Source organism: Pinus tabuliformis, chromosome 3_2 (assembly GCF_031772625.1).
Source record: "Pinus tabuliformis cultivar Carrire ecotype Pingquan chromosome 3_2, CPIR1, whole genome shotgun sequence".
Classification (NCBI taxonomy): Eukaryota; Viridiplantae; Streptophyta; class Pinopsida; order Pinales; family Pinaceae; genus Pinus; species Pinus tabuliformis.
In genome coordinates, this window is record NC_142302.1 from 657292545 (window position 1) to 657315131 (window position 22587).

A 22587-nucleotide genomic window follows, 5' to 3' on the forward strand; every position below is an offset into this window, starting at 1 on the left:
AGCAGCAATAGTGGGTCAAAGCCCAAGGAGGAGGATAATGCAACCCTTGCATCGAAGGGACAACAGGAGCAGCGGAGACATAAGAAGGACGTCTCTAAGGTCAAGTGTTTCAGGTGTGGTGAGATGGGTCACTACGCTACTCAGTGTCCTCTCAAGAAGAATTACAAGGATGAGAAACACGATCCGAAGGTTGCGCCCGCGAAGATCGAAGAGGAGTTCACCATGATAGTCGAGATACCTCTAAGAGGGAGGTGGGTTGATTTGGAGTTGTAGTTCGAAAGAGCTACAGATAGGCAGGATCCTTGAGGTGTCCACTTCTTGGATCAATACCTTGCTACGAGAGCCCAGATCAGTAATTATCAACTTCAAACTTCAAATTTAAATTGTCATATATTGTTTACAAAAAATATCATAATAAATATGAAAGAATCAATAGTTATAAAAACTACTAGAAACTAGAAAAGACAAGTAAATCTATTATCTATTGTTAATGCTTGGGCCTCTTGCCGCCACGAGAAATGTCTAATTTTTTAGTCTTGTTGGAAAATCAAGATCTTTGTCATTAATATCACCCTCTAAGCATTAATATCCAGAGGTATCTTTGTCATTACCTCTGGATCTATATAGGGATCTTTATCATTAATATCACCCTCTAAGCATTAACGTAAGATAGAAAAAGCATAGCATGTCAAGTCAAGATTTTGTTTGAGTGATATGTACATTTTTAGGAGGGTCATGATAGAGGAGTTCGACAACCAATGTCACTAACATCAAGGATTCAAGGTACATAGAGGGATTGGTGCTCTTGATTAAATACGAGTTCCATACCCTAATACATGACAAAATCTAATGGAAACATTGCAATCCCCCCAATCCTGAAATCCTGAAAAACTGATATGTCTGTTGGAATTTGAATGAAATCTAAAATTCTACTTTCTCCATATGAAATCCAATGAGGTCGGAACCACTCTCAAACATCCTGAGTCATTTCATGGTAATGTTAAAAATTTAAGTAAAAAGATGAAAATGAAGATTAAGGAGAATGTCACTTTTACTTTAAGAATTTAACATTACCATGAATCACATATCAATACTAGGGCCATAGGCTTGATCATTAGGCTGCCCACTCAAAACTTATTTGTTTATTTGAAAAAAAATTATATTTGGATTATTACTACAAAAAAAAAATTGCAAAAAAGACTAAACGCTCCTGAAAAACAGGGAGCATTTTTTTTTTCAAGGAGCGCACTCCCGAGCCGCTCCCACTCGAGGCATGAATTGGGAGCGGGGGCGTGAAGGGGGGGCAGGCGCTGCCCTGCAACCCTGCAAAGAAAAAGACATTAATTAGTAACTTAGTTCATTTCATTACTTATTTACAAAATACAAGTATTTATAGATAATTTGAATTATATATTTGTAAACAATTTAACTTGAAAAGAAAAACAAATTGGAAATTGGAATTGCTTACCTTGTTGATCCACATCTCTTGCCATCTTTGCCAAGTTTTTTCCAAAGGTACCAGTTGCCATACTGAAAAGAGTAAGTTGTCTATATATTTCCAACTGATCTGCATGGATAGGGACCATGCGCTTGAAGCAATCAATCAATCTAGCTCTGACCTCCCCATTCTACAGATCTCCTAGCCGAGCTTTATAATGATACTTTGGGTTCAAAAAATACCCAGTTGCATGTATAGGACGATGGAGTTGATTGTTCCATCTGTTATCAATGATCTCCCATATACGGCCATATTTAGCTAACCTATCCTTGTAAGTTGCTCGTATCTTCTCCTTTGCCTAATCCATAGCCTCATAAATGTAGCCCATGGCCAATTTTTCCCCATCCACCATCCTTAGCACCTTAAGAAGGGGCTCGGTAATTTTCACAAGCTTTGCAGACCTTTTCCAAAAATAATTGTCAAACACTTTCTTTTTGGTGTCTTTGCCATCTTGTCTACGAGCCCACCGAGATTCAATCCAATCATCAAAAGAAAACAATGTCTACAGGCTTTTATGTTGAGCATTGAGACATTGCAACGTGAGGAAGTGAGTTGCAAATCTTGTAATTGTAGGCCTCACAAGCTCTTTGCCCCCAGTGTTTTTCCTCATTAAGCTCAATACCCATGAGTGGTTGTAAATGTATTTTGTAATGCACTTGGCATGCTCTAAAGTGTTTTTTACAAACTCCACTTTGCCTATGTCCTCAAGCATGAGGTCTATGCAATGTGCAGCACATGGAGTCCAAAATATGGTCCTATATTTGGACTCAGGCATCTTTCTAGCAAGAATATAGTTTGAGGCATTATCAGTGATGACCTGCACAACATTCTGCTCCCCCACTTCCTTAATAATGTCATCCAAAAGCTCAAATAGTATGGTTGCATCCTTCACCTTATCAAATGCATCAACTGATCTCAAAAACATGGTTCCCTAAAGGAAAGAAATAAGAAAATTAATGATAGTGAGGTTCTTTCCATCAGTCCATCCATTTGACATGATGGAACAACCTGTTTTGAGCCATGAATCTCTATACTCGGCCAAATACTCATCAATGGAAGAAATCTCTTTTTGCAAAAGAGCTCCCCTCAAGTCATGCATACTAGGGCCTTTGAAGCCCTTTCCTGCAGCTATACAAAGCCCCACATAGCTTGGTAATAAGGTGAGCGAGCAAGCATTAAATGGGATATTTGCATCATACCACCATCTAGCAATGTATTTATAACAAGTTTCTTTGCATTGTTTTTTCTAATGTTCATCCAAAGTGGGTTGACGACTTGGCTGGGAGGAGGTGGGATTAGAAGAGGCAATGTTGGCTAAGGATGAGAAATAACTATGGATGTTTGTTCTCTTTGTTCCTTTTGATTGTTGGCCAAAAGAAGAAGGAACATAGTGAAAAGGGTGATTGGTGGAAGGGATAGAAGAGGAGTCTTGAATCTCATAATCATCATACCCACTCTCTTTCATGGCTTCTAATAATTCCCTCTTCCTTGCAATGTCATCTTGGATGGCCTTCTCCCTAGCTTTATTCTCCTCAAACTTTTCAAACTTGGAAAGGTATTATGCCCTAATAGGACCTAACACTTCATTTGGTGCTTCACATGGCTTTACTTGGCCTCTTACCCTAGCCAAGTGTTCTCAATCTGAGAATACCCCCACCTCCAATAGTTTTATGGCAAAATTTGCATACCATTTTTCCATCAATCAAATCACAATGAACCCATATTGTCCTTGAATTTTGGAACCGTGTTGGCTTGAAATAATTAAAATTTGCAAAGAAATCTGCCATTTAAAAAATGCAGCTAAGAAACATGGAAAACCAAAGCTAAATTTAGGAAAAAAAATTCCCATGTAACCTACAAAATTTGATAGCATAGAACAGATAAAAAATTTAATACATGGACAACAATAAATGAGGAATTTTTCATGTGAAAATCCTTATCTGGAAATGCAAACTAGCTTCCTTAGCCTCCTGTTGAAGATGCCAACTCCATTGACAACTCCAAACTATCTCCAAAATAGCTCCAACTCCAACTCCAAGCCTCCAAGATGACTACTCCAGCGAAAACTCAACACTCTCCAAGCTCCCAATCAAACTCACAAAAACTCCAAATGAGATGTGTGAGACAAATGAGAGGGGAAAGCTCCTTTTAAAGGCTTGGAGAGGTTATTTTGGAGGGAAACAACCCTTATTTTCCCTCCAAAACGCCCTAGAAGTTTCCTAAATTGCGTTGTGTGGGTCCTCCGCAGCGTTGGCAGCTAACCGGCCGGTTTAGGACGGAACCGGCCGGTTTGACCATAAACCGGCTAGTTAGCACCAGTTTTTGTGGACCGGTTTCTGGTTCAAACAAGCCGGTTTTTAAAACACTAGTCGGGGGTATCCATTGGTGTACAAGGACAACTTGCGGCTTACAATGGCATGATGAAGAGTACAGCGATACTTGGTGGTATGCAGTGACACATGATGCAGCGCAACGGACTCTTAGAGCGTTGCCCCTAAGGAGACTTATGGACCGGGGCATTGTGTGTACCATTGGATGCAGCTCACCTAGGATCAATGAGGACATTGTTGAGCATCTGGGGAAACCTTGTTTAGCGGAGACAAGGCTTCGAGGGAGTTATCAACAGATAGGGTTTTCTCCTTTCTTCCTAGGTATTTTGCTCCCCCTTCTTCCTCCTGCAATTGCAAATCAAACTTACTTGGTTGGATCTCCAAATGAGGTCGAGTAGCTACTTATTTATAGTCATTCTATGAGTTTGAATTCCTTCAATGAGGCCGACTTGACTGGAGGGCAGGCCGACTTGGTGGAGGGTTATATGACTAAATTACATCAAAATAAATTTTCTTTCTTGATATACAAAGCCAAGAAGGGTCTAGATCATAATGACAAGGACTATGATTCTTGACATAAACCCTAGAAACACTCAATGGGTGCTTTGACCTAAAAATAAAATAAACAAAGCATGAAACCCATGCTCTTAAATAATTTTCTTTTATAATAACTTTTTTTTTTCTTTTGACAAATACATTACATCATGACTTAAATATGATTATGAAGACCGATACTATTTACATTTCTCAACATCAAGACCCCCAACAATGCCTCAGAAATAAAGAGTAATACTCAAAATATCAAGTGGTCCTCCTCAAATGTGTGCTCAAAGGCCCTGTTCCCGCTCAAATTGTATGTCAGAATAGTAAATACTAAAAAGCTATCTTCTGCATATTTTACAGTCTCTTATGATATGTAACAATATTTGAAGAACATCAAGCATGGCATTCATTGATCAACAAGAAAAAAGAGAGAGAGAGAGCTAATTTTGGAGAAACTAAGGCAATGCTTACAATAGCTCGCATACCACCTGCTGAAATGAATTCAGCACTTGATTGGCTTGCCTGTAAAATAGCTCCATCCAGATCCGGTGGCAAGACACTGGAAATACAGAAGTAGTCTCATTAGAGCTATCCCATTGATAATCCAACAAAACTAGATGTGCCAAAACAAAATGCTCTGGTTTATACAAGAGCTCCACAACCCAAAAACACTCGAACTAACTTAGATATTCAATTGGTCTGCTCAGGGAAAGATGTTGCACAGAGTGTGAAGGATTTTCACTTTGCAGTCCTCTAGGAAAAGATAACAAATTTGCAAACTATCAATATAACATGGCTGAAACTAATAAAAGCTGAGGGGTTTAACCACAAAGTGTAGACTCTGTCAGCTTCGTCCTCTGTTGTGTTTCTCAGAACCATCATGATAGTTACTCCACCTGAGTCTTATATTGCGTGAATGACAAGAGTCATTGCATACATAGGGGTACAAGATTAGCAAATCAAGCTTATTAAAGACCTTAACGAGCAATATTGACCATCATCTAGACTTAAAGTATCAAATTAGAGTTCTCATCCTGGGAATTGACAATTGCATCTGGTGTAGTCTTCAACTTGTCTCTTGGCTCTCTTTATTTACGCTTGTCTGGATTTTTTTCATGTTTTATTGCAATCATCTTTTTTGTACTTCTGGTTGACCAGTCTTATGGCATATTTCACATAGCAGATGAAGACTTGCCACATTCTCATTACTAAAAAATTTCTCTTGTTTAATTTTTTGGCGGTGCAAACCATGAAGAACAAGAAAGAAAAAACAGTAAATGACAAATTTTAATACCAGCCCTTTTTCAGAAGTATGACTATTCTGTTTTCTTATTTTTGTGATTAGAAGTGAACATATTTATATCCTGCACTAAAACATGAAAGTCAACATGTGCTGGTTAACATCTCACTAAAAAGAGAAAAAAAGTGCTGCAGACATTATTATCAAATTTGGAAGTTACTATGTACAGATAGAGATATGGATACAGGGATAGATACAACTAGAATTGATCCATGTTGGCCCGGGATCTATTAAGTGTCAAGAGGGATCAAAATACTATCTAAAGACATAGCTCAAGTTTTGTGATCTGTCTCAGCTCTTAATGGTGCCAAGGTAGCATGGATGTATGCCAGTTTTACAAATTATCGTTTCAATACAGTGAGAGGTAGATAAGAGGTTGGCATCTCTTTACTTGGTCCTATACATTTCAATAAAGTGAGAGGTAGATAAGAGGTTGGCATCTTTTTTACTTCATTCTATACAAGGTGACACATCACACTTATCTTGCCATCTTTTCTCCCAGAGAGACATTAGGAAATTACTAATTAGTCAGACTTGTGAGCACTAGCAGGGCAGCTGATGAGGAAGGCTTCCAAGCCAAGTTTCTCAAGTTAATCTGTTACACCACGTTGTTAATCTGTTTGACCATGTTATCTGCATTGATGGTCCCTGTAACACAATTCTGCGAACAAGTTTAACCTGTCAAAATTTTGCTGGCCACTGTCCTTAGAGAACCTGAAGAAGTAAATAAAAGTAACAAGTTAGAGAAAAATGACATTACAGGAAGTGATAGGGTTATGCTTGTCACAGAAGAGCTATCAGTGGAGTGCAATTCAAATGGCCTAGATCTACCAAGCACTAGATAAAGGTTTACAAACAATAAGGATGCTGATGTGGAAGAAATATGAGAGCTTGGTTCTGGCATGTATGGGCAGTTTATCATGGAAATGAAAGGCCATCAGAGCAATATCATTTCATAGCTGACTTCTGGAGAGAGGCTTCTATTCTGAGCCAAACGCAACATCCAAATTTTTTGTCATTATATGGTGTTATTCATGATGGACCTAATGGTACCCCAGCCACTGTGGATTGATGAAGTAAGTCATAGATTAGATGTTAATGTGAAGGTAAAAGAGGATTTGCAGATCATCAGCTTCAGAACTAGGAGAAGAAAACAAGATTATTACCCCTTGACTGTGAGTGAGAGTCTGAACTGCGAAGCATCCCAAAGATACCAGTAGCAATGTTCTGGAAGCACAAACGGAGCTGTCAAATAGTCATTTTAATGCAGATTGATGATATGTCCAGCACATGAGGTGAAATTCATGGCTGAAACATAATGCATTCTCCCATCCCAGACTGATGGAGCTCTAAAATCAGCAGTGTATATACAGGGAAGCCTTGAAACATGGCCAAGTTGACAAATGGACTGAATTCTTCCTTAATAAGGACAGCCACCACAATATTGCCACTGAACTTCTGAGTTCTATAGAACCTTTTGGCTGCATGGACAATGATACATGGTGTGTGAAAGATGGCAGGCCACTTGGCTGTATGGTGATTCTCCAACAAGTGCACCTGTTGAGAGGACATGGAGGATAGAGCAGGCCTGGCAGACGAGAGAGGTAATAGTGGCAATTATCGTCACATCATGTGCACAGACCTGCCACCTACACAGAACAGCCTAGTTTGAGGTACGATGTCACTTGAAGATACACACAGACACACACACACTTGTGCCATGTATGATAATTAGTGAGCCCACTTGGGTCATTTTCAGGGCTTAACTCCATAGGATAATTTTCATTGGTATGAGAGGAAATTTTGTGAGCCGACCTTGTATTTTGAATGACAACTAGAAATACATGAAATGTGGATTAGAGCAAACCCATATTTGATGAAGTGTAAGGGATAACTCGCAACGTTTCTGCTATAAAGGGGATTCTATTATGGATAGCTTTGGACCACAATTTGAAGAAGGCTTGTTTCAAGGGTCCATACGGCCACACTCTACAGTTGAAAGAAGTTGGGGTTGTGATGGCACGCTGAAGTGAACAAACTTCCTTCTTTAGATTAATTACTCCAGAGGACTTGGAATATAAAGATATCCATGAGGATACAAATATTATATATTAAATGTGTAAAATAGATGATGATACAATGAGAGTGAGAGGCTTGCTTATATACCAAGCAAATGCGTCTTCATGGAGAGTCATGTCTCATTTAGACATGACTCTTCAACCTAATTACTAATTAACTAATCATTCTTAATTATTATCATTTACATTATTTCCTATATATTTATTCATAACATTGCCTTCGTCCTCAAAACGTTTTGTCCTCAAAGCTTGTTGATAAAAAAGGCTTGATCTCTTTTTCGGTTTCAAATGTCTTCTCGTCTCGGAACAATCATCTTCGTCAAGACAAGTTGATATTCGCACTGAGAAGGAATCACACCATCCTCGATTAATCTTCTGTGGAATATTCTAATCACTGGAATTCTGTAACGACTTGTCATCAGAGGACTGGATTGAGGTTACATCATTATTCTCTGGAACATCAGTTTGTTGCTTTTATTATGAATGGTCCCGATACGTAGCTTGGTTGAGTTGTCTACTCTCATGATTTAGATGTCAATAGAGAATTTTTTTGGTTTGAATTTCCCTTATTAGGTGTGACGAAATTTTTTGATTTTCTTCTTGTGAGGATGTTGTTGAGTTCGTTACCAAACCTTCACTTGGGATGTTCATCGTCTGAACTACAATATCTGAGTGTGTATTTTCTTCAAGTTTCTTGTCTTCTTCTTGAGTTGTGACATTCACTAGATTGGTATCTACTCCCTTATCTTCAACCTGGATTGCTACGAATGGAGACTTTGATACTTCTTGAACAACTTGTTCTAACTTCTCTGTTAATGACTTTTTTTCCTTTTTAAGCTTCTTGATTTGTGTTAATAATTTTTCACTACGGTTTTTCAGTCGAGAGACTTCTTCACTTTTGTCAGCGGTGATTTTGTCAACTTCCTTTTGCATATTTTGTATTGTTTTTTTACTTTCTTGAAGAATTACTTTTGAGATTTCTTGTGTGTCTTCTGGCGTCACTGAATCTGGCTTCAAAGTAACATCTTGTAGCGTTATTTTTTTCTTTTTGTGGGAAAAGGTCAAAAACTTCTTTTTCGTATTTAGAATAAAGGACCCTAGAGTTTCCATCCAGGGTGAGCCCAAAACAATGTCACTATCGTCAAAAAATAAGGTTTTCACGGTGAATTGCGAGGTAAAAGTATAATCACCAATACTTAGTTGTAGATTGTTTATGTCGTATTGTTTGTTACTTGTGTCAGCAATTTTTTTTTCGATTATAGTTGATTCAAGAATTACTAGTTGGTTAGCACATTTAGTACTAACATAATTACTATCTTCAATAGGACTGATAGAGATTATAATATCTCTTCCTGCCAATGATCCTTTGATTTTAAATAGTGTACTAACAAAATTAATAAAAAAAATTGGAAATCTTCCATTACGGTCGGTTCCCATTTATATATTTATTTTCTTTTTCTTTTTCTTTTTGCTTTTAAATAAATTAAATAGTAATGATAATATTTTTTTTAATACTTAAATTAATTCTATTTCTTTATATATATATATAATTTCCCTCTTCTTTTTTTTAATATCCTTTCTCAAATTCAAAACTTCAACCTTTATAACTCCACTAATTTAATTCAAAACTCTTAGTCCAAATTAAGCTTCAAATATATATTTGTTCGAAGGAAGGTTGAATTGGAAAACAATCACATCATTTGACTGCCAAACGTGACTTGTTGACCCGCTATCACCAAAACGGCGGGCGGAAAGGTCTCTAACTACAAGCGTTCGGACAACGATGACAAAGAGTTTAGGTGATGGTGACAGACTGTACGGACAGAACTGTGGATATATCACAGTGTTGAGGCAACTGAAAGCGCATGAAGCGAACAACAAGAGGGGCAGTCGACTCGGTGGCATTGTGAAATTTGAACAGAGTGGTGATAAATTGTGCAATGTATTTGTGCCAGTGGAAGGGTCTGCATAAATTTTTTGCAGCAGAGACAACTTCTAAAATGAGAATGGCAGCGATGGGATGACGCAGTCGCAATGACAGCTGCTACAAGTCTGTTGGTTGACCAAATTTGTGGATGCAGCGGCCAGCGGAATGGACGTTGTTGTTGGCTCAATCAACGATTGACGACTTAGGTGGAAGCGGTGGGCCAGACGCGAGCCACGTAAATTGATATTTTTTATTATTATTATTATTATTTTCTATCCTTTTTTTGTTTTTTTTAATTAATTAATTCCTCTTCTCTTTTCTTTTTTTAATATGATTTTTTTATTTTTTTTTACAATTCTTTTCTCTTTTTTTTATTGTTTTGGTTATATAATTTTTTTATTCTTCTTTTAATTTTAATGGCCAAGGGCCTAGCAAAACAGAGGAGGAGAAACTCCCAAATTCTGAGCAAAACGCTGCAGTTATACGGCAACAAGGTTGACGGAATGTTGATGGCCAAAGGCCTGGATTGGAGAACACGGTTGTGTGCAACGGTTGGGCAGCCAAAGGATAGAACTGCTCTAATACCAAATGAAGCGAACAAAGTTCCTTCTTTAGATTAATCACTCCAGAAAGCTTGGAATATAAAGATATCCATGAGGATACAAATATTATATATTAAATGTGTGAATAAGATGATGATACAATGAGAGTGAGAGGCTTGCTTATATACCAAGCAGGTGCCTCTTCATGGAGAGTCATGTCTCATTTAGACATGACTCTTCAACCTAATTACAATTAACAAACATTATTAATTATTATCATTTACATTATTTCCTATATATTTATTCATAACACGTGCTTTGTGGAGGACTTTAGTGTTTCCATGCACACTTCGAGCCCCTACATAACCATTGAAGGAAAAAGTTAAATTCTTTTGGCAATATTGAACGTGGAGACTTCATATCATTGAAGCCCCTTGTGTCCACAATTTGGCAGCCCACACATGGAGGAAGCTGGAAGTTACATGGCAGTTTTGAAGGATTCTTGTGCATTGAAGGGCCTTTAAAGGTTGTATGTTGCACCAACAACCCCTCATTCCCCTCATTTTGTGGGAGATGGGTTACTTTTTGTGGGATTTTTGCTCTTAGAATTTGTACATGTAGCATGAATGCCCCTACATTTATGCAATATAGCTTAATTAATTGAAGAAGAGGACCTTTTGCCCCTCCATAGGTTAATTTAGGGGATTATAGTATAGAAAATTAATATTTTATTGTGTGAGAAGTTGAGCACCTCTATAAATAGAGGTTCACTTTCTCTCATTTTGGCATGGAGTTTTGACAGAGAAATCAACTAGCTAACCTGAATTTTTTTGTGATTTTTCTCTTGTAAATTGGCAATGGATATTTCAAGTTGAGCGAAATTTCTTGGGTGTGAAAATTTGGTGACCCAAATCCCTACTGCAGCAATCTGATGTTATTTCTCCTACTTGCTAATTTTCTTACAAGTTATTTACAGTATTACACTGTAAACATCGAAATAAATACAACTGCAGCCTTCACAACATAAATAATATGCAGAAACAAGAACTGAGCAAGAAGAAATAACACACACACAAGTGACACCATTGTTTTTGGACAAATGTTCCTGGAAAAACCCAATGAGGGAAAACCGGGTGCAGCAGTTGAGGGTTTGTATTATTATGCAGTAGTTTCTGAATACAATCTTTGGATGCCTTACTGCCTATCTGATACAGAGAATCTGACTGGCAGAGAAATTAGTGAGAAGTACCTCACACTATCATTAGATATTCGACCCTGATCCAACCACTGAATGGATAGCCCCAAGCTGCCGCTACCCAATCACTGCGCTGCTCTGCGTCACATCTTCTGGGGCCAGGATCACTCCTTCTGGCTGATTGATCTGCTGGCTAGATGCTCTATCCTCTGGCACTCCGGTCTCACACCCTGGATCCTGACACTGGATTTGATCTGCTCCTCAGCAAATCCACGAATCTCCTCAAGGCCTTTGCGCTGCCTCAGTGTGGCTTTACGCTGCCCAGCATGGCTCTGCACTGCCTCCTCTGCAATGTATCCCTGGATCAAGAAACTCTTCAACCGAAAAACTATCTCTGCCCCTCATTGCAAGAAATCTCCTCAATGACTTCTCCGGCAACTGTTGCGCTGCTCTCTTGAGAAAATCGATCTTTGATCTCTCACTCGATGTGTTTTCCAAATGCCCATCAAGCCTCTTCTTATAATCTTCTCGTTGATCAATCAACGGCCCAAATTAGATTCTAATCAATGGCTCAAATCATTTTGACTTGATCCTCGTCTTCTTCTAGAAGTTTCATCCCCAGTTTAATTAATACCCTTTAATTATTTTAATTTCCTAAGTTTAGACTTAGGCATCCATTAAAAATAATAAATTATTTTAATAAAATTGTCTCCGAGTGGAATTTCCCAAAACAATATATGGGTATTATGGAATACATGTGTCCTAACCTCCCTGTGAATTTTGAGGCTTAGAGCACATATGATGCTACCAGAAATCAACACTCCTTCTTAGCAAGGAATGTGCTCTAATAATGCAACCTGCTGAAGCATCACCCTGACTCTGTAACATCTCCCTCTGCGTTGCTGATGTCTAACATCACTACCCACCAACTATTGCGCAAATGTTGAATCTATGTTGTTGTTGACTCTGCATGTTGCTGCCAACTACATCTGCACTGCAACTCTGTTCCAACTGTTGTTGCTTCCTGCTGCAACAACTTCAACGGAAAAACATCCAAAATACTAAACCAACTATGTTCAATATGATGCATCCGTCGTCCAATTTCTGACTGCTTCTAGCATCTGCGTCATCACTGAAGTCTCTCCGTTGCTGCTGACTCTGCTCTATGCCAACTACACTGCTGCCAACACTAGCTTTGCGCTACTCAGTATCTAACTGCTACTAGCCACTGCATCTGTCACTCTAGCACCTGACTGCACCACCTGACACTGGTCCATCCTGCTACTGCTGACTATGGGCTCCTGTAGCAAGGTCTTGATCCAAGAGGTGGACTCCTCAAGGATCCTGCCCATCTGTAGTTCTTTCGAACTATAGTACTAGATCACCCCACCTCTCCCTTGGAGGTATCTGGGCAATCATGGCAAACTCCTCCTCAATCTTTGCAGTTGCAGCCTGTAGATCATGTTTCTCGTCCTTGTCCTTCTTCTTGAGAGGACACTGCGTATTGTAGTGACCAAATTCACCGCACTAGAAACATTTGATCTTCAAGACGTCCTCCTTCTGCCTCCGCTGCTCCTGCTGCCCCTTTGATGCAACGGCTGCATTCTCCTCCTCTTCCTTGGGCTTCGTCCCACTGCTGCTACTACCATCAAGTTTGCACTTAACTAAGTCTCGCCTCATCTCTTCCTGTTGAAGAGCGGCCCACATCCCTTCCCAATCCGACAATTTCTCTCTGCCTAGGATACTCTAAACAAATACTTGCCATTCTTCTAAGATTGAATTCAAGGCCAACCTCACCATCTCTGTAGGCTGAGGTGATGATCCTACAACTGCCAACTGATCTCGAACTTCCTGAAGCTTCAATAGGAACGGATCAATGCGTTCCCCCTTCTGCATCCTCGCAGATCTCATTTTCTCCTCCAAGTACATCTTCTGCTACTCGGAAGATCCTTGATACAACGTAGCCAAGGCATCCCACATCTCTTTGGTTGTCCCTTTGCCAACAATGTGACATACAACGTGATCCCTCACTCTGTCGAGGATCAACCGCTCGGCCTTCACCATCTCAAGTGATGTTCTGTTGGTCCCCTTCACCATGAGAGAAGGGGACCAGCAGAACATCACCTGAGATGGTGAAGGCCGAGGTAAGGAGCAGAGAAAGGGAGTTAGAAATTACGCCAAATATGAAGGAAAGAGGGAAAGCAGTGGTCGGAGAGGAGAAAATAACAAAGCCCAAGAGCAGGGAGGAGATGGCTTTCGACAGCCTCCTGAGGGCCTTCAGTGACTTGGCCAAGGGGCAAAAAGACATGCTGGAGGAGATCAAGTCACAAAACAGAGACAAGGCCACGCCTAGAGGGTTTCTATGTGGAGAAACTTCCGGGGCCTCTCAACCTTTCGATCACCCCTCACCAGTAGCGCAGCGCCCTTCAGTTAGTGTGCCGACTCGAGCTACACTACCTTCTTTCGTGCCAGTGGCACAAATCGAGCTAGCAAGGGAGGAAGACACTCCTCAAATGGGGGATTACTTCAGAGAGTGGCAGACTATGGATGAAGACTTCAAAGAAGCCCTCTCCTTCAGAGATTACTGCAAGCTCAAGCAGAGTGAGAAGAAAAAGGGGTACGAGGACAAGGGACCCAAAACTATGAGTTGCAGAGAACTATAGGGAGGATGTATTTCCCTACCTTTGATGGCACTGCCAAGTGCACAGCCAGGGCTTGGGTTGAAAAGATGGACACATACTTTCAACTCAACCGGATGACGGACCAGGAAGCTAGTAAGATGGCAATGCTGCACTTAGAGGGGGAAGCCCATGATTGGTGGTTTCACTGTCTGACCACTTTGGGGCATGCCCAAATAGTTTCCTATGAGGAATTCACCCGGACGGTGGTGGAGCGATTTGATCAAAGGGATCCAGAGGCTTCTTTCAGAGAGCTGACACAACTGCGCCAAATAGGCAACCCAGAGAAGTATTTCTCAGATTTTCTACATGTGTCAGTGATGGTCCAGATCTATCCAAAGCAAGGAGGGTGTACACCTTCATTGAGCGCTTGCTTGAGCCCCTGCGTGGATTGGTGAAGTCACGCAGACCCTCCAGACTGCAGGAAGCGGTTTTGTGTGCCAGAGATCTATAGGGGGCGTCCCCAATACTAGAGCACCATTTCTTGCACGGATCCCTTTCCCACTAAAGGGGCATGAGACTAGACCCCCACGACCGAGGACCACACAGGGGGGGGGCAGTTAGATGAGGAGACACGAAAGGACCTCCAGAGGAGGAAGTTGTGCTTCACATGTAGAGAGCCCTAGGCACCTAGCCATAGGTGCACTGCAGGTAGAGCACATTACATTGAGGTCTTTTCTGACAGTGACCAGGAGGATGAGGTGGAGCAGGATTGTGGTGGGACAGATGGAGAGAGTCTGGCAGACAGAGGGCCACCACCACCACCTCCATAGGGAGGGGCATCTCTTGCCCCAGTAGGAGGAGTCCTTGCTTCTTTATGCGGGATTCCTAAGTTTTTGACACTCAGGATCAGAGGCACTGTACAGGGACAAAGGGTGTCAGTGCTGGTGGATAGTGGGGCTACCCACAATTTCATAGATGCACAGCTGGTCTAGAGGAGGGGCCTCACCACAACAAAGTTTGAGGGTTTCTCAGTCCTAGTGCCAGGTGACTGTACTATCCAGTGCACCAGATATGTGCCCTCCTTGACAGTAGTTATGGGGAACTACTCGATGACGGACCACTTCTTTGTGGTCGATGTGCCAGATACCAACGTGGTGATGAGTATCCAGTGGTTGTATTCCCTTGTGCGAGTCACGACGCATTGGAGGAAACCAGAGATGGAGTTCATTGGGCCAGATGGCAAACTAGCGGTCTTGAGAGGCATGCAATCTTATCCGCCTCAGACAGTTTCGGCCCACAGGAAGAAGGCAGATCTCCGGCATGGGGACATTGCATGGGCAGTCGAGTTGAGGATCGCAGAGGCTCGATGGCAAGCGCAGCCACCACCAGCAAACATACAGGCTTTACTGGACAGGTATGCGGTAATGCTCGGGGACATTCCACTAAGGCAGCCACCAGATAGAGGATTTGAGCACACCATTGAGCTGGAGCCAGGTATACAGGCAGTTATCGCTACTCCTTACAAGCACCCCAAAGCCTATAAGGACGAGATAGAGAAGGCCATCCAGGAGTTGTTTGCATTGGGCCATATCAGGCCAAGTTCCAATCCTTTCGCTTCTTCAGTAGTGCTAGTGAAGGAGGATGGAACCCTCCAAATGTGTATCAACTATCGGGCCCTCAACCGAAAGACTCTTAAAAACCGGTACCCCATTCCCCGCATTGACAAGCTGATGGATGAGCTTAGAGGAGCTAAGTACTTCTCTAAGATTGATCTGCGTTCAGGGTACCACCAGATCAGAGTGAGGGATCAAGACATCCCAAAGACAGCTTTTCGATGCCACTATGGGCACTTTGAGTTTCTGGTCATGCCATTTGGGCTGACCAACGCTCTAGCCACATTCCAGTCTTGCATGAACCATATCTTTCAGGGACAGCTGAGGAGGTTCGTGCTAGTGTTCTTTGATGACATCCTGATCTATAGCCGGACGTGGGAGGAGCACCTCCAACACTTGGAGGAGGTATTGCGCATTTTGGAGGAGCAGCAGTTTTATGCCAAGCTCTCCAAGTGCGAGTTTGGATTGACAGAGATGCTTTATCTCGGGCATATCATTGGAGCAGATGGGGTGAAAGTTCACGAGGAGAAGATTCGGGCCATCCGGGATTGGCCAGTACCCCGAGATGTGACTACGCTAAGAGGCTTCTTGGGTATTTGCACCTATTACAGGAAGTTTGTCAAAGGGTTCTCGCAGTTGGCAGCACCTTTGACTGACTTGACCAAGAAGGGGGCCTTCGCGTGGACTAATGGAGCATAGGCTGCCTTTGATCGCTTCAAAGAGGTGATGAGCAGTTGCCATGTTTTGGCACTCCCAGACTTTTCCCAGCCATTCACGGTGGAGTGTGTTAAAATTGGAAACTAGGGCCAAACTCCATGTGGGTCATCTTATTTCTGGCAGCTGATATTTTTCTTGGATCCCTCTCATCGAGAGGTGTAGGATTGATCTAAAGATCATCCAATTCCGATAAGTATTTATGAAGATATGAATTTATTTTGATTATGGACAAAATGTCAAGTCGGCCAGCAACTTATGTAGGCTCAAAAGCCCAACAGTCATGTCTATTCAACCTCTACATTTTAGTATAAATAAAGAGGACTTGAAGTCATTTGTCACACACACACTCACTCTTGTGATCTCACTTCATCCTGTTTTGGGTTTGATGAAGATGAGAGCTAGAAGGAGTGCCCTAGGGTATACGCTTCCCTAGATCTAAATACAGTCATGGGAGAATAAGCTCTACGTTGCTCAAAAAATCGGAAAAGCCGGAAAAGCCGGAACTGCCGGAAAAGCTAGAACTACCAAAAAAGCCGGAAAAGTTGGAAAAGCCAAAACTGTCGGAAAAGCTGGAAATGCCGAAAAAGCCAGAAATGCCAAAAAAGATGGAAATGTTGGACCGAAACTGCTGGAACTGCCGGAAAAGCTGGAAAAGCCGAAACTACCAGAAAAGTTGGAAAAGCCGGAACTACCGGAACTGCAGGAAAAGACGAAACTGCCAGAAAAACCGAACTGCCGAAAAAGTTGAAAAAGCTGGAAATACCAAAAAAGCCAGAAATGTCGGAAAAGCCAGAACTGCCAAAAAAGCCGGAAAAGCCAGAACTGCTGGAACTGTCGGGAACAGTCGGAACTGATAGAACTGCCGGGAAGAGCTAGAACTGCCAGTGTTGCCGGAACAACTGGAGCATCTGTCTCCAAAGGAGAGTAGCATGCAAGGGACAACTAACTAACATTGGGACAGTTGTATGGTACTTCGCAACAAATACACCACGCATGCAATGTTACAACTAGCATGCAACAGCAAACCTGCTAAGGACAACAAGCATGCTAGGGACAACAAGCAAGCAAAGGACAATAAGCAAGCAAGGTGCAACCAACACCTAGGTCAGGATGGAAACATGGTGCAAAATGGCACATAATGCAGTACAGCGATAGGTACAGTCATGATTAATGAAGTGTGATGAGATGCAACATAGTGATGATGGGTGCAGCATGGTGCAGCACAGTGAGGTGTAGCATGATGACGAAATGCAACGCAACGATAGGTGAAGGAGTCACCTTGGAGAATCAATTGAAGCAGCATGTCTTCAGCTGATCTCATGTATCATCTTCTTAGAGATGATCTATGCTCTTATCTAGATAAGTCAAAGTGTTGACTTTTGTTGTAAACATACTATCTCTCTCTCTCTCTCTCTGCTGAACTATTGAAGAACATATAAGAAGAATTGATCAAGGGTTTCCCCACATTGGGGTTTGTCCCTGGCTAGCGCCAAATCTTGTGTCCTCTTGTCTTGGCTTGTCTTCTGTGATTTATGTTTATGTTCTATCTACAGTTTACTTTAATGCTGATGTGATTGCTAATCTGGAAAAGATATGGAGCTAACTGTGAAAATTGAAATAAATTGCTCTAAGCATAGAACATACCTAAAATTAACATGGTATCAGAGCTGAGGTGAAGACAATGTCCAAGCAAGAGTGAAAGAGCAATCACCGAAGACAGTTGGGAAAGGACAAAAGGATTAGTGGATTCCTCATCCCTCTTCAAATTCACCAAGGGTGAAGTCGAAGCAGAGAATATTATCATAATGGCGCAACGGAATATGGCCTACCTAAAGATCACTTCATTGGAAGACCGGATCTCAGGGTGGAAGGAAAGGTAGATAACTAGTTCGGCCATTACGCGAAGGAGTGTCCAAATGGCAAGGACACATCACTTGATGATGATAACAATCATTCCAGTGACATCTTCAATGATCAAAGGAATGATAGGTAATGCAGGTCATCAAGGAAATGGCCGACTCTTCATAGAAAGCCAGGAACCCCAGGTATGAAGAATCAAATGTTGTTTCTGATAAGATAAAGAAGCGTTATCTTGTATTGGCCCTCTCCTTCAGATTCTTTGGTGTTAAGTTATGGTATGTTCTATGCTTATAACAGTTTACTTCTTTTTCTTATTATATTCCACAGATTAGCAATCACGTGTACATAAAGTAAAGTGCAGATAAAACATTAAACGATCGACAGAAAACAAGCCAAGACAACAGACACAAGATGTGGAGGCTAACCAGGGACAAACCCCACAATGTGTGCGAAAACCCTTTAATCAAATCTTCTTTTATCTTCAATAATTCAGCAGAGAGAAATAGTATAATAAATCTTATTTATATCAGCAGTAGCAAACCCTAGATCAGCAGCATCAGCATTAGTGGCTTCATCATCAAAACTAGGGCAGTCGATATCTCACAAACCATTCGTCGGATCGACTTGATTCCACCACCAAAAGTTGCAGCCTTCAGAGGAGGTTCAAATGAGGAGATCTTCTGGTTCACGCAGGTCAAACTTCACTTATGCAGTTGCAGCTTCAGTTTCAGCAGCTTCCTTCAAACTAGAACAGTCGATATCTCGCAAATCGTCCGTCAGATCGACTTGATTCCACCACCAAAAGTTGCAGCCTTCAGAGGAGGTTTAGATGAACCTATAGCGCAGTTCAGATGAGATCTTCTGGTCCACTCAGGTCAAACTTCACTTCCGCAATTGCAGCATCAGTTTCAGCAGCTTCTTTCAAACTAGGGCAGTCGATATCTCGTAAACCATTCGTCGGATCGACTTGATTCCACCACCAAAAGTTGCAACCTTTAGAGGAGGTTCAGATGAACCTACAGCGCAGATCAGAAGAGGAGGTTTGATGGTCCACGCTAGTCAAAGTTTGGATCTGCAGTTGCAGCTTCAGTTTCAGCAGCTTCCGGCTTCACATGTGTGAGAGAGAGACCATTTTCTGCGCAGTAGAGAAGAGACTCTTTTCTGCGCAGTAGAGAGAGAGAGAGATGTGATGAGATGAGTGAGTGCAAATGAGGAAAAGTCCTCCTGTATTTATACACAACTGTTGATGTTTGAATAGATGCGACTGTTGGGCTTCTGAGCCTACATGAGTTGTAGGTCGGCTTGATAATAATTCCATAATCAAAATAAATTCATATCTCCATGAATACTTATCGGAATCAGATGATCTTTAGATCAATCCTACAACTCTCGACAAGACAAATCTAATGAACATATTATCAGCCATGAATAATATGACCCATATGAAGTTTGGCCCTAGTTGCCAATTTTAACACTCCCTCTCAACTAGGGAGAACTTCATCTGCAATCTATCTGTCGGTCGCTACTATTCATCCATCAAATGCACTGCCCTGTACAGCCTAACCCTTGCCCTGCTCTGCTCTATTCTGCATGTTCTACTTTGTCTTGTTCTGCCCTGTACTGATCTGTATGGCTCTGCTCTGTTATGCTCTGCTCTACTTTGTTCTGTTTTGCTCTACTTTTGTCTGAATTATGAAGAAGAAGAAATGATCGAGGATGTATCATACTGACTCAAAGTCAGTCTCAGAGTATGTACCACTGGTCCCAGACCAGTCTCAACCAACCCGAAGTCAGCGTCATAGTGAGTACAACTCCTACCACTGGTCCCAGACCTGTCTCAACCAACCCGAAGTCAGCGTCATAGTAAGTACAACTCCTACCACTAGTCCCAAACCAGTAACAACCGACCCGAAGTCAGTGTCATAGAATGTACCACTCCTACCATTGGTCCCAGACCAGTATCATTGATCCCAGATCAATGGAAGTCATCCTAGCGTAGGGAGTACGGTAGATACAACGATGCGTCCATCGGTACTACTATGGTCCCTAACTTCATTTCCCTGCTCATTGATCAGATGAGAGGAACTTCCCATGAGTCCCAAACTGCATGGGTAGGATGCATCGATAAGAGAACTAATCACTCCTGTCCTCACAGGAGAACACATCAATCCTACTACAATCGCCATGGAGAACACATCAATCCTGCTACAACCGCCATGGAGAACACATCAATCCTGCTACAATCGCCATGGAGAACACATCATTCCAGGCCTCACAGGAGAACACATCAATCCTGCTACAATCGCCATGGAGAACACATCAATCCAGGCCTCACAAGAGAACTAATCATCCTGCTACATAGTCGCCACGGGGTGTACATGTACACCACCAGGGGATGGTGAATCACCCTGTGGTCATATGTTGCTCCAAGAAGTACCCCGCACCCCCCCAGAGCTCCCAGAGCTCAATGCATCATACAGGACCCTCATCGGAGGGTCTTTGAACAACACCAAGTTGTTCTTGGAAAGTCAGGAATTTGACTTTTCCTAGGGGCTTTGTCAGAATGTCGGCGACTTGTTCATCTGTACTGATATGTTGGAGCCTTATAGCTCCCTGCTGCACCATATCTTGAGTATAGTGATACCTGATATCGATATGCTTGGAGCGATCATGAAATACGGGATTCTCTGACAAGCGAATCCCACCCTGGTTGTCACATAGGATCACAGTGGTAACCAATGTAAATTCAAACAACTCACTGAAGAGCTTTTGCAACCAGACTGCCTCACAGGAGGCCATGCTAGCAGCAATATATTCTGCTTCGGCGGTGCTGAAAGCCACCGACTTCTGCTTCCTGCTCATATAGGATATCGAAGCAGATCCCAAGGAGGAACAACACCCGGAAGTGCTCTTACGGTCCTCCACATTGCCTGCCCAATCAGCATCAGTGTATCCAAGTAATCTCACATTTTCGGCAATGTATCTTAACCCATAAGTGATTGTGCCACGAAGACATCTCAGAAGATTCTTGGCATCAATCCAGTGAGGCTCAACCAAATATGAGCTCACAATGTTGACTGCAAAACATATGTTCAGACAGAGGTTCACCAAGAACATCAATGCGAATGAGTTTATGAAACTCAGAGGCATTTCCCAAATCTGGTCCAACATCACTACCATATAACTTCTAAAAGTTAAGATCCTTGAGGTAGTCACAGGCTTGCAGTCCATCATACCGAATCTTTCCAATATCTTTACCACATATTTTCCTTGAGATAGGAAAATTTCCCCTGGCTTCTGCCACACTTCAAGTCCTAGGAAATAGTGCATCGGTCCTAGGTCCTTCATTTCAAATTCAGAAGCCAACTCCCTCTTACATTTGTGAATGAGAGGGTCTACACCTGTTAGAAAGAGGTCGTCCACATACAGCACCAGTATGAGAGGTTTGTCATCTTCAACCTTAAAATAAAGGTTAGGATCGGCTTCACTCCTAGTGAATCTCAACTTCATCAAGTAGCTATCAATCCTCTCATACCATGCTTGAGGTGCTTGCTTCAGCCCATAGAGAGCTTTCTTCAACTTGCATACGTGAGATTTTTTATCATAAATCTCAACTCCTTCGGGTTGCTCCATGTAGACCTCTTCTTTGATCGAACCATGCAAGAACGCGGTCTTGACATCCATTTGATGTAGGTTCCATCCTTGTGAAGCCGCAAGGGCTATGATCAAGCAGATGGTCGTATATCTGGCAACAGATGCAAATATCTCATCATAGTCTATACCTTCCTTCCGGGAGAAACCACGAGCAACAAAACAAGCCTTATACTTTTCCGTACTTCCATCTGCTACATGCTTTATCTTGTAAAGCCATTTTGACGTGACAATTATCTTGTCCTGGGGTCTGGGAACTACTTCCCAAACATCATTCTTCATAATAGGCTCATATTCTTCAGTCATAGCATCCTTCCATACTTAATGCTTGACAACATGTGAGAATGATGAAGGCTCATTTTGTATAATCGTGCTCATGATGGTCAGGTATCCCTGATACCTGTTAGGTTTCTTATTTTCACGGAAGGTTCCTCGGGGTGTAGCATGTCCTTCAGCATCATCAAGTACCCCCTAAGCCATGAAGGCCTCTTCCTAGAAGAGGAAGCCTCATGGGGGTAAATAGGATCCATGGGTTCCTCCACATCAGGCATTGTTACATTATCTACCCATAGAAACTTCAGAAGTCTCTGGACAGCTTCCACAATCGTACGGTTCTTCCTTTCTGCAACACCATTCTGCTCAGGAGTATGTGGAGTAGTAGTCTCCCTCTTAATGCCAGCCTCAGGTATGCCTGAGTGAACCAACTGTAATA

At 41.9% G+C, this 22587-nt stretch overlaps 1 protein-coding gene across 1 annotated transcript in view; it reads right to left on the reverse strand.

Moving 5' to 3' along the window:
- Positions 1-22587, reverse strand: part of LOC149182377 (DUF1995 domain protein, putative (DUF1995)) — a 383913-nt gene that overhangs the window by 326394 nt on the left and 34932 nt on the right. Inside the window, exon 2 of the mRNA XM_089418500.1 lies at positions 4843-4930. Within this exon, the coding sequence (XP_089274626.1) occupies positions 4843-4930 (88 nt within the window). The remainder of the gene's footprint in view (positions 1-4842; positions 4931-22587) is intronic.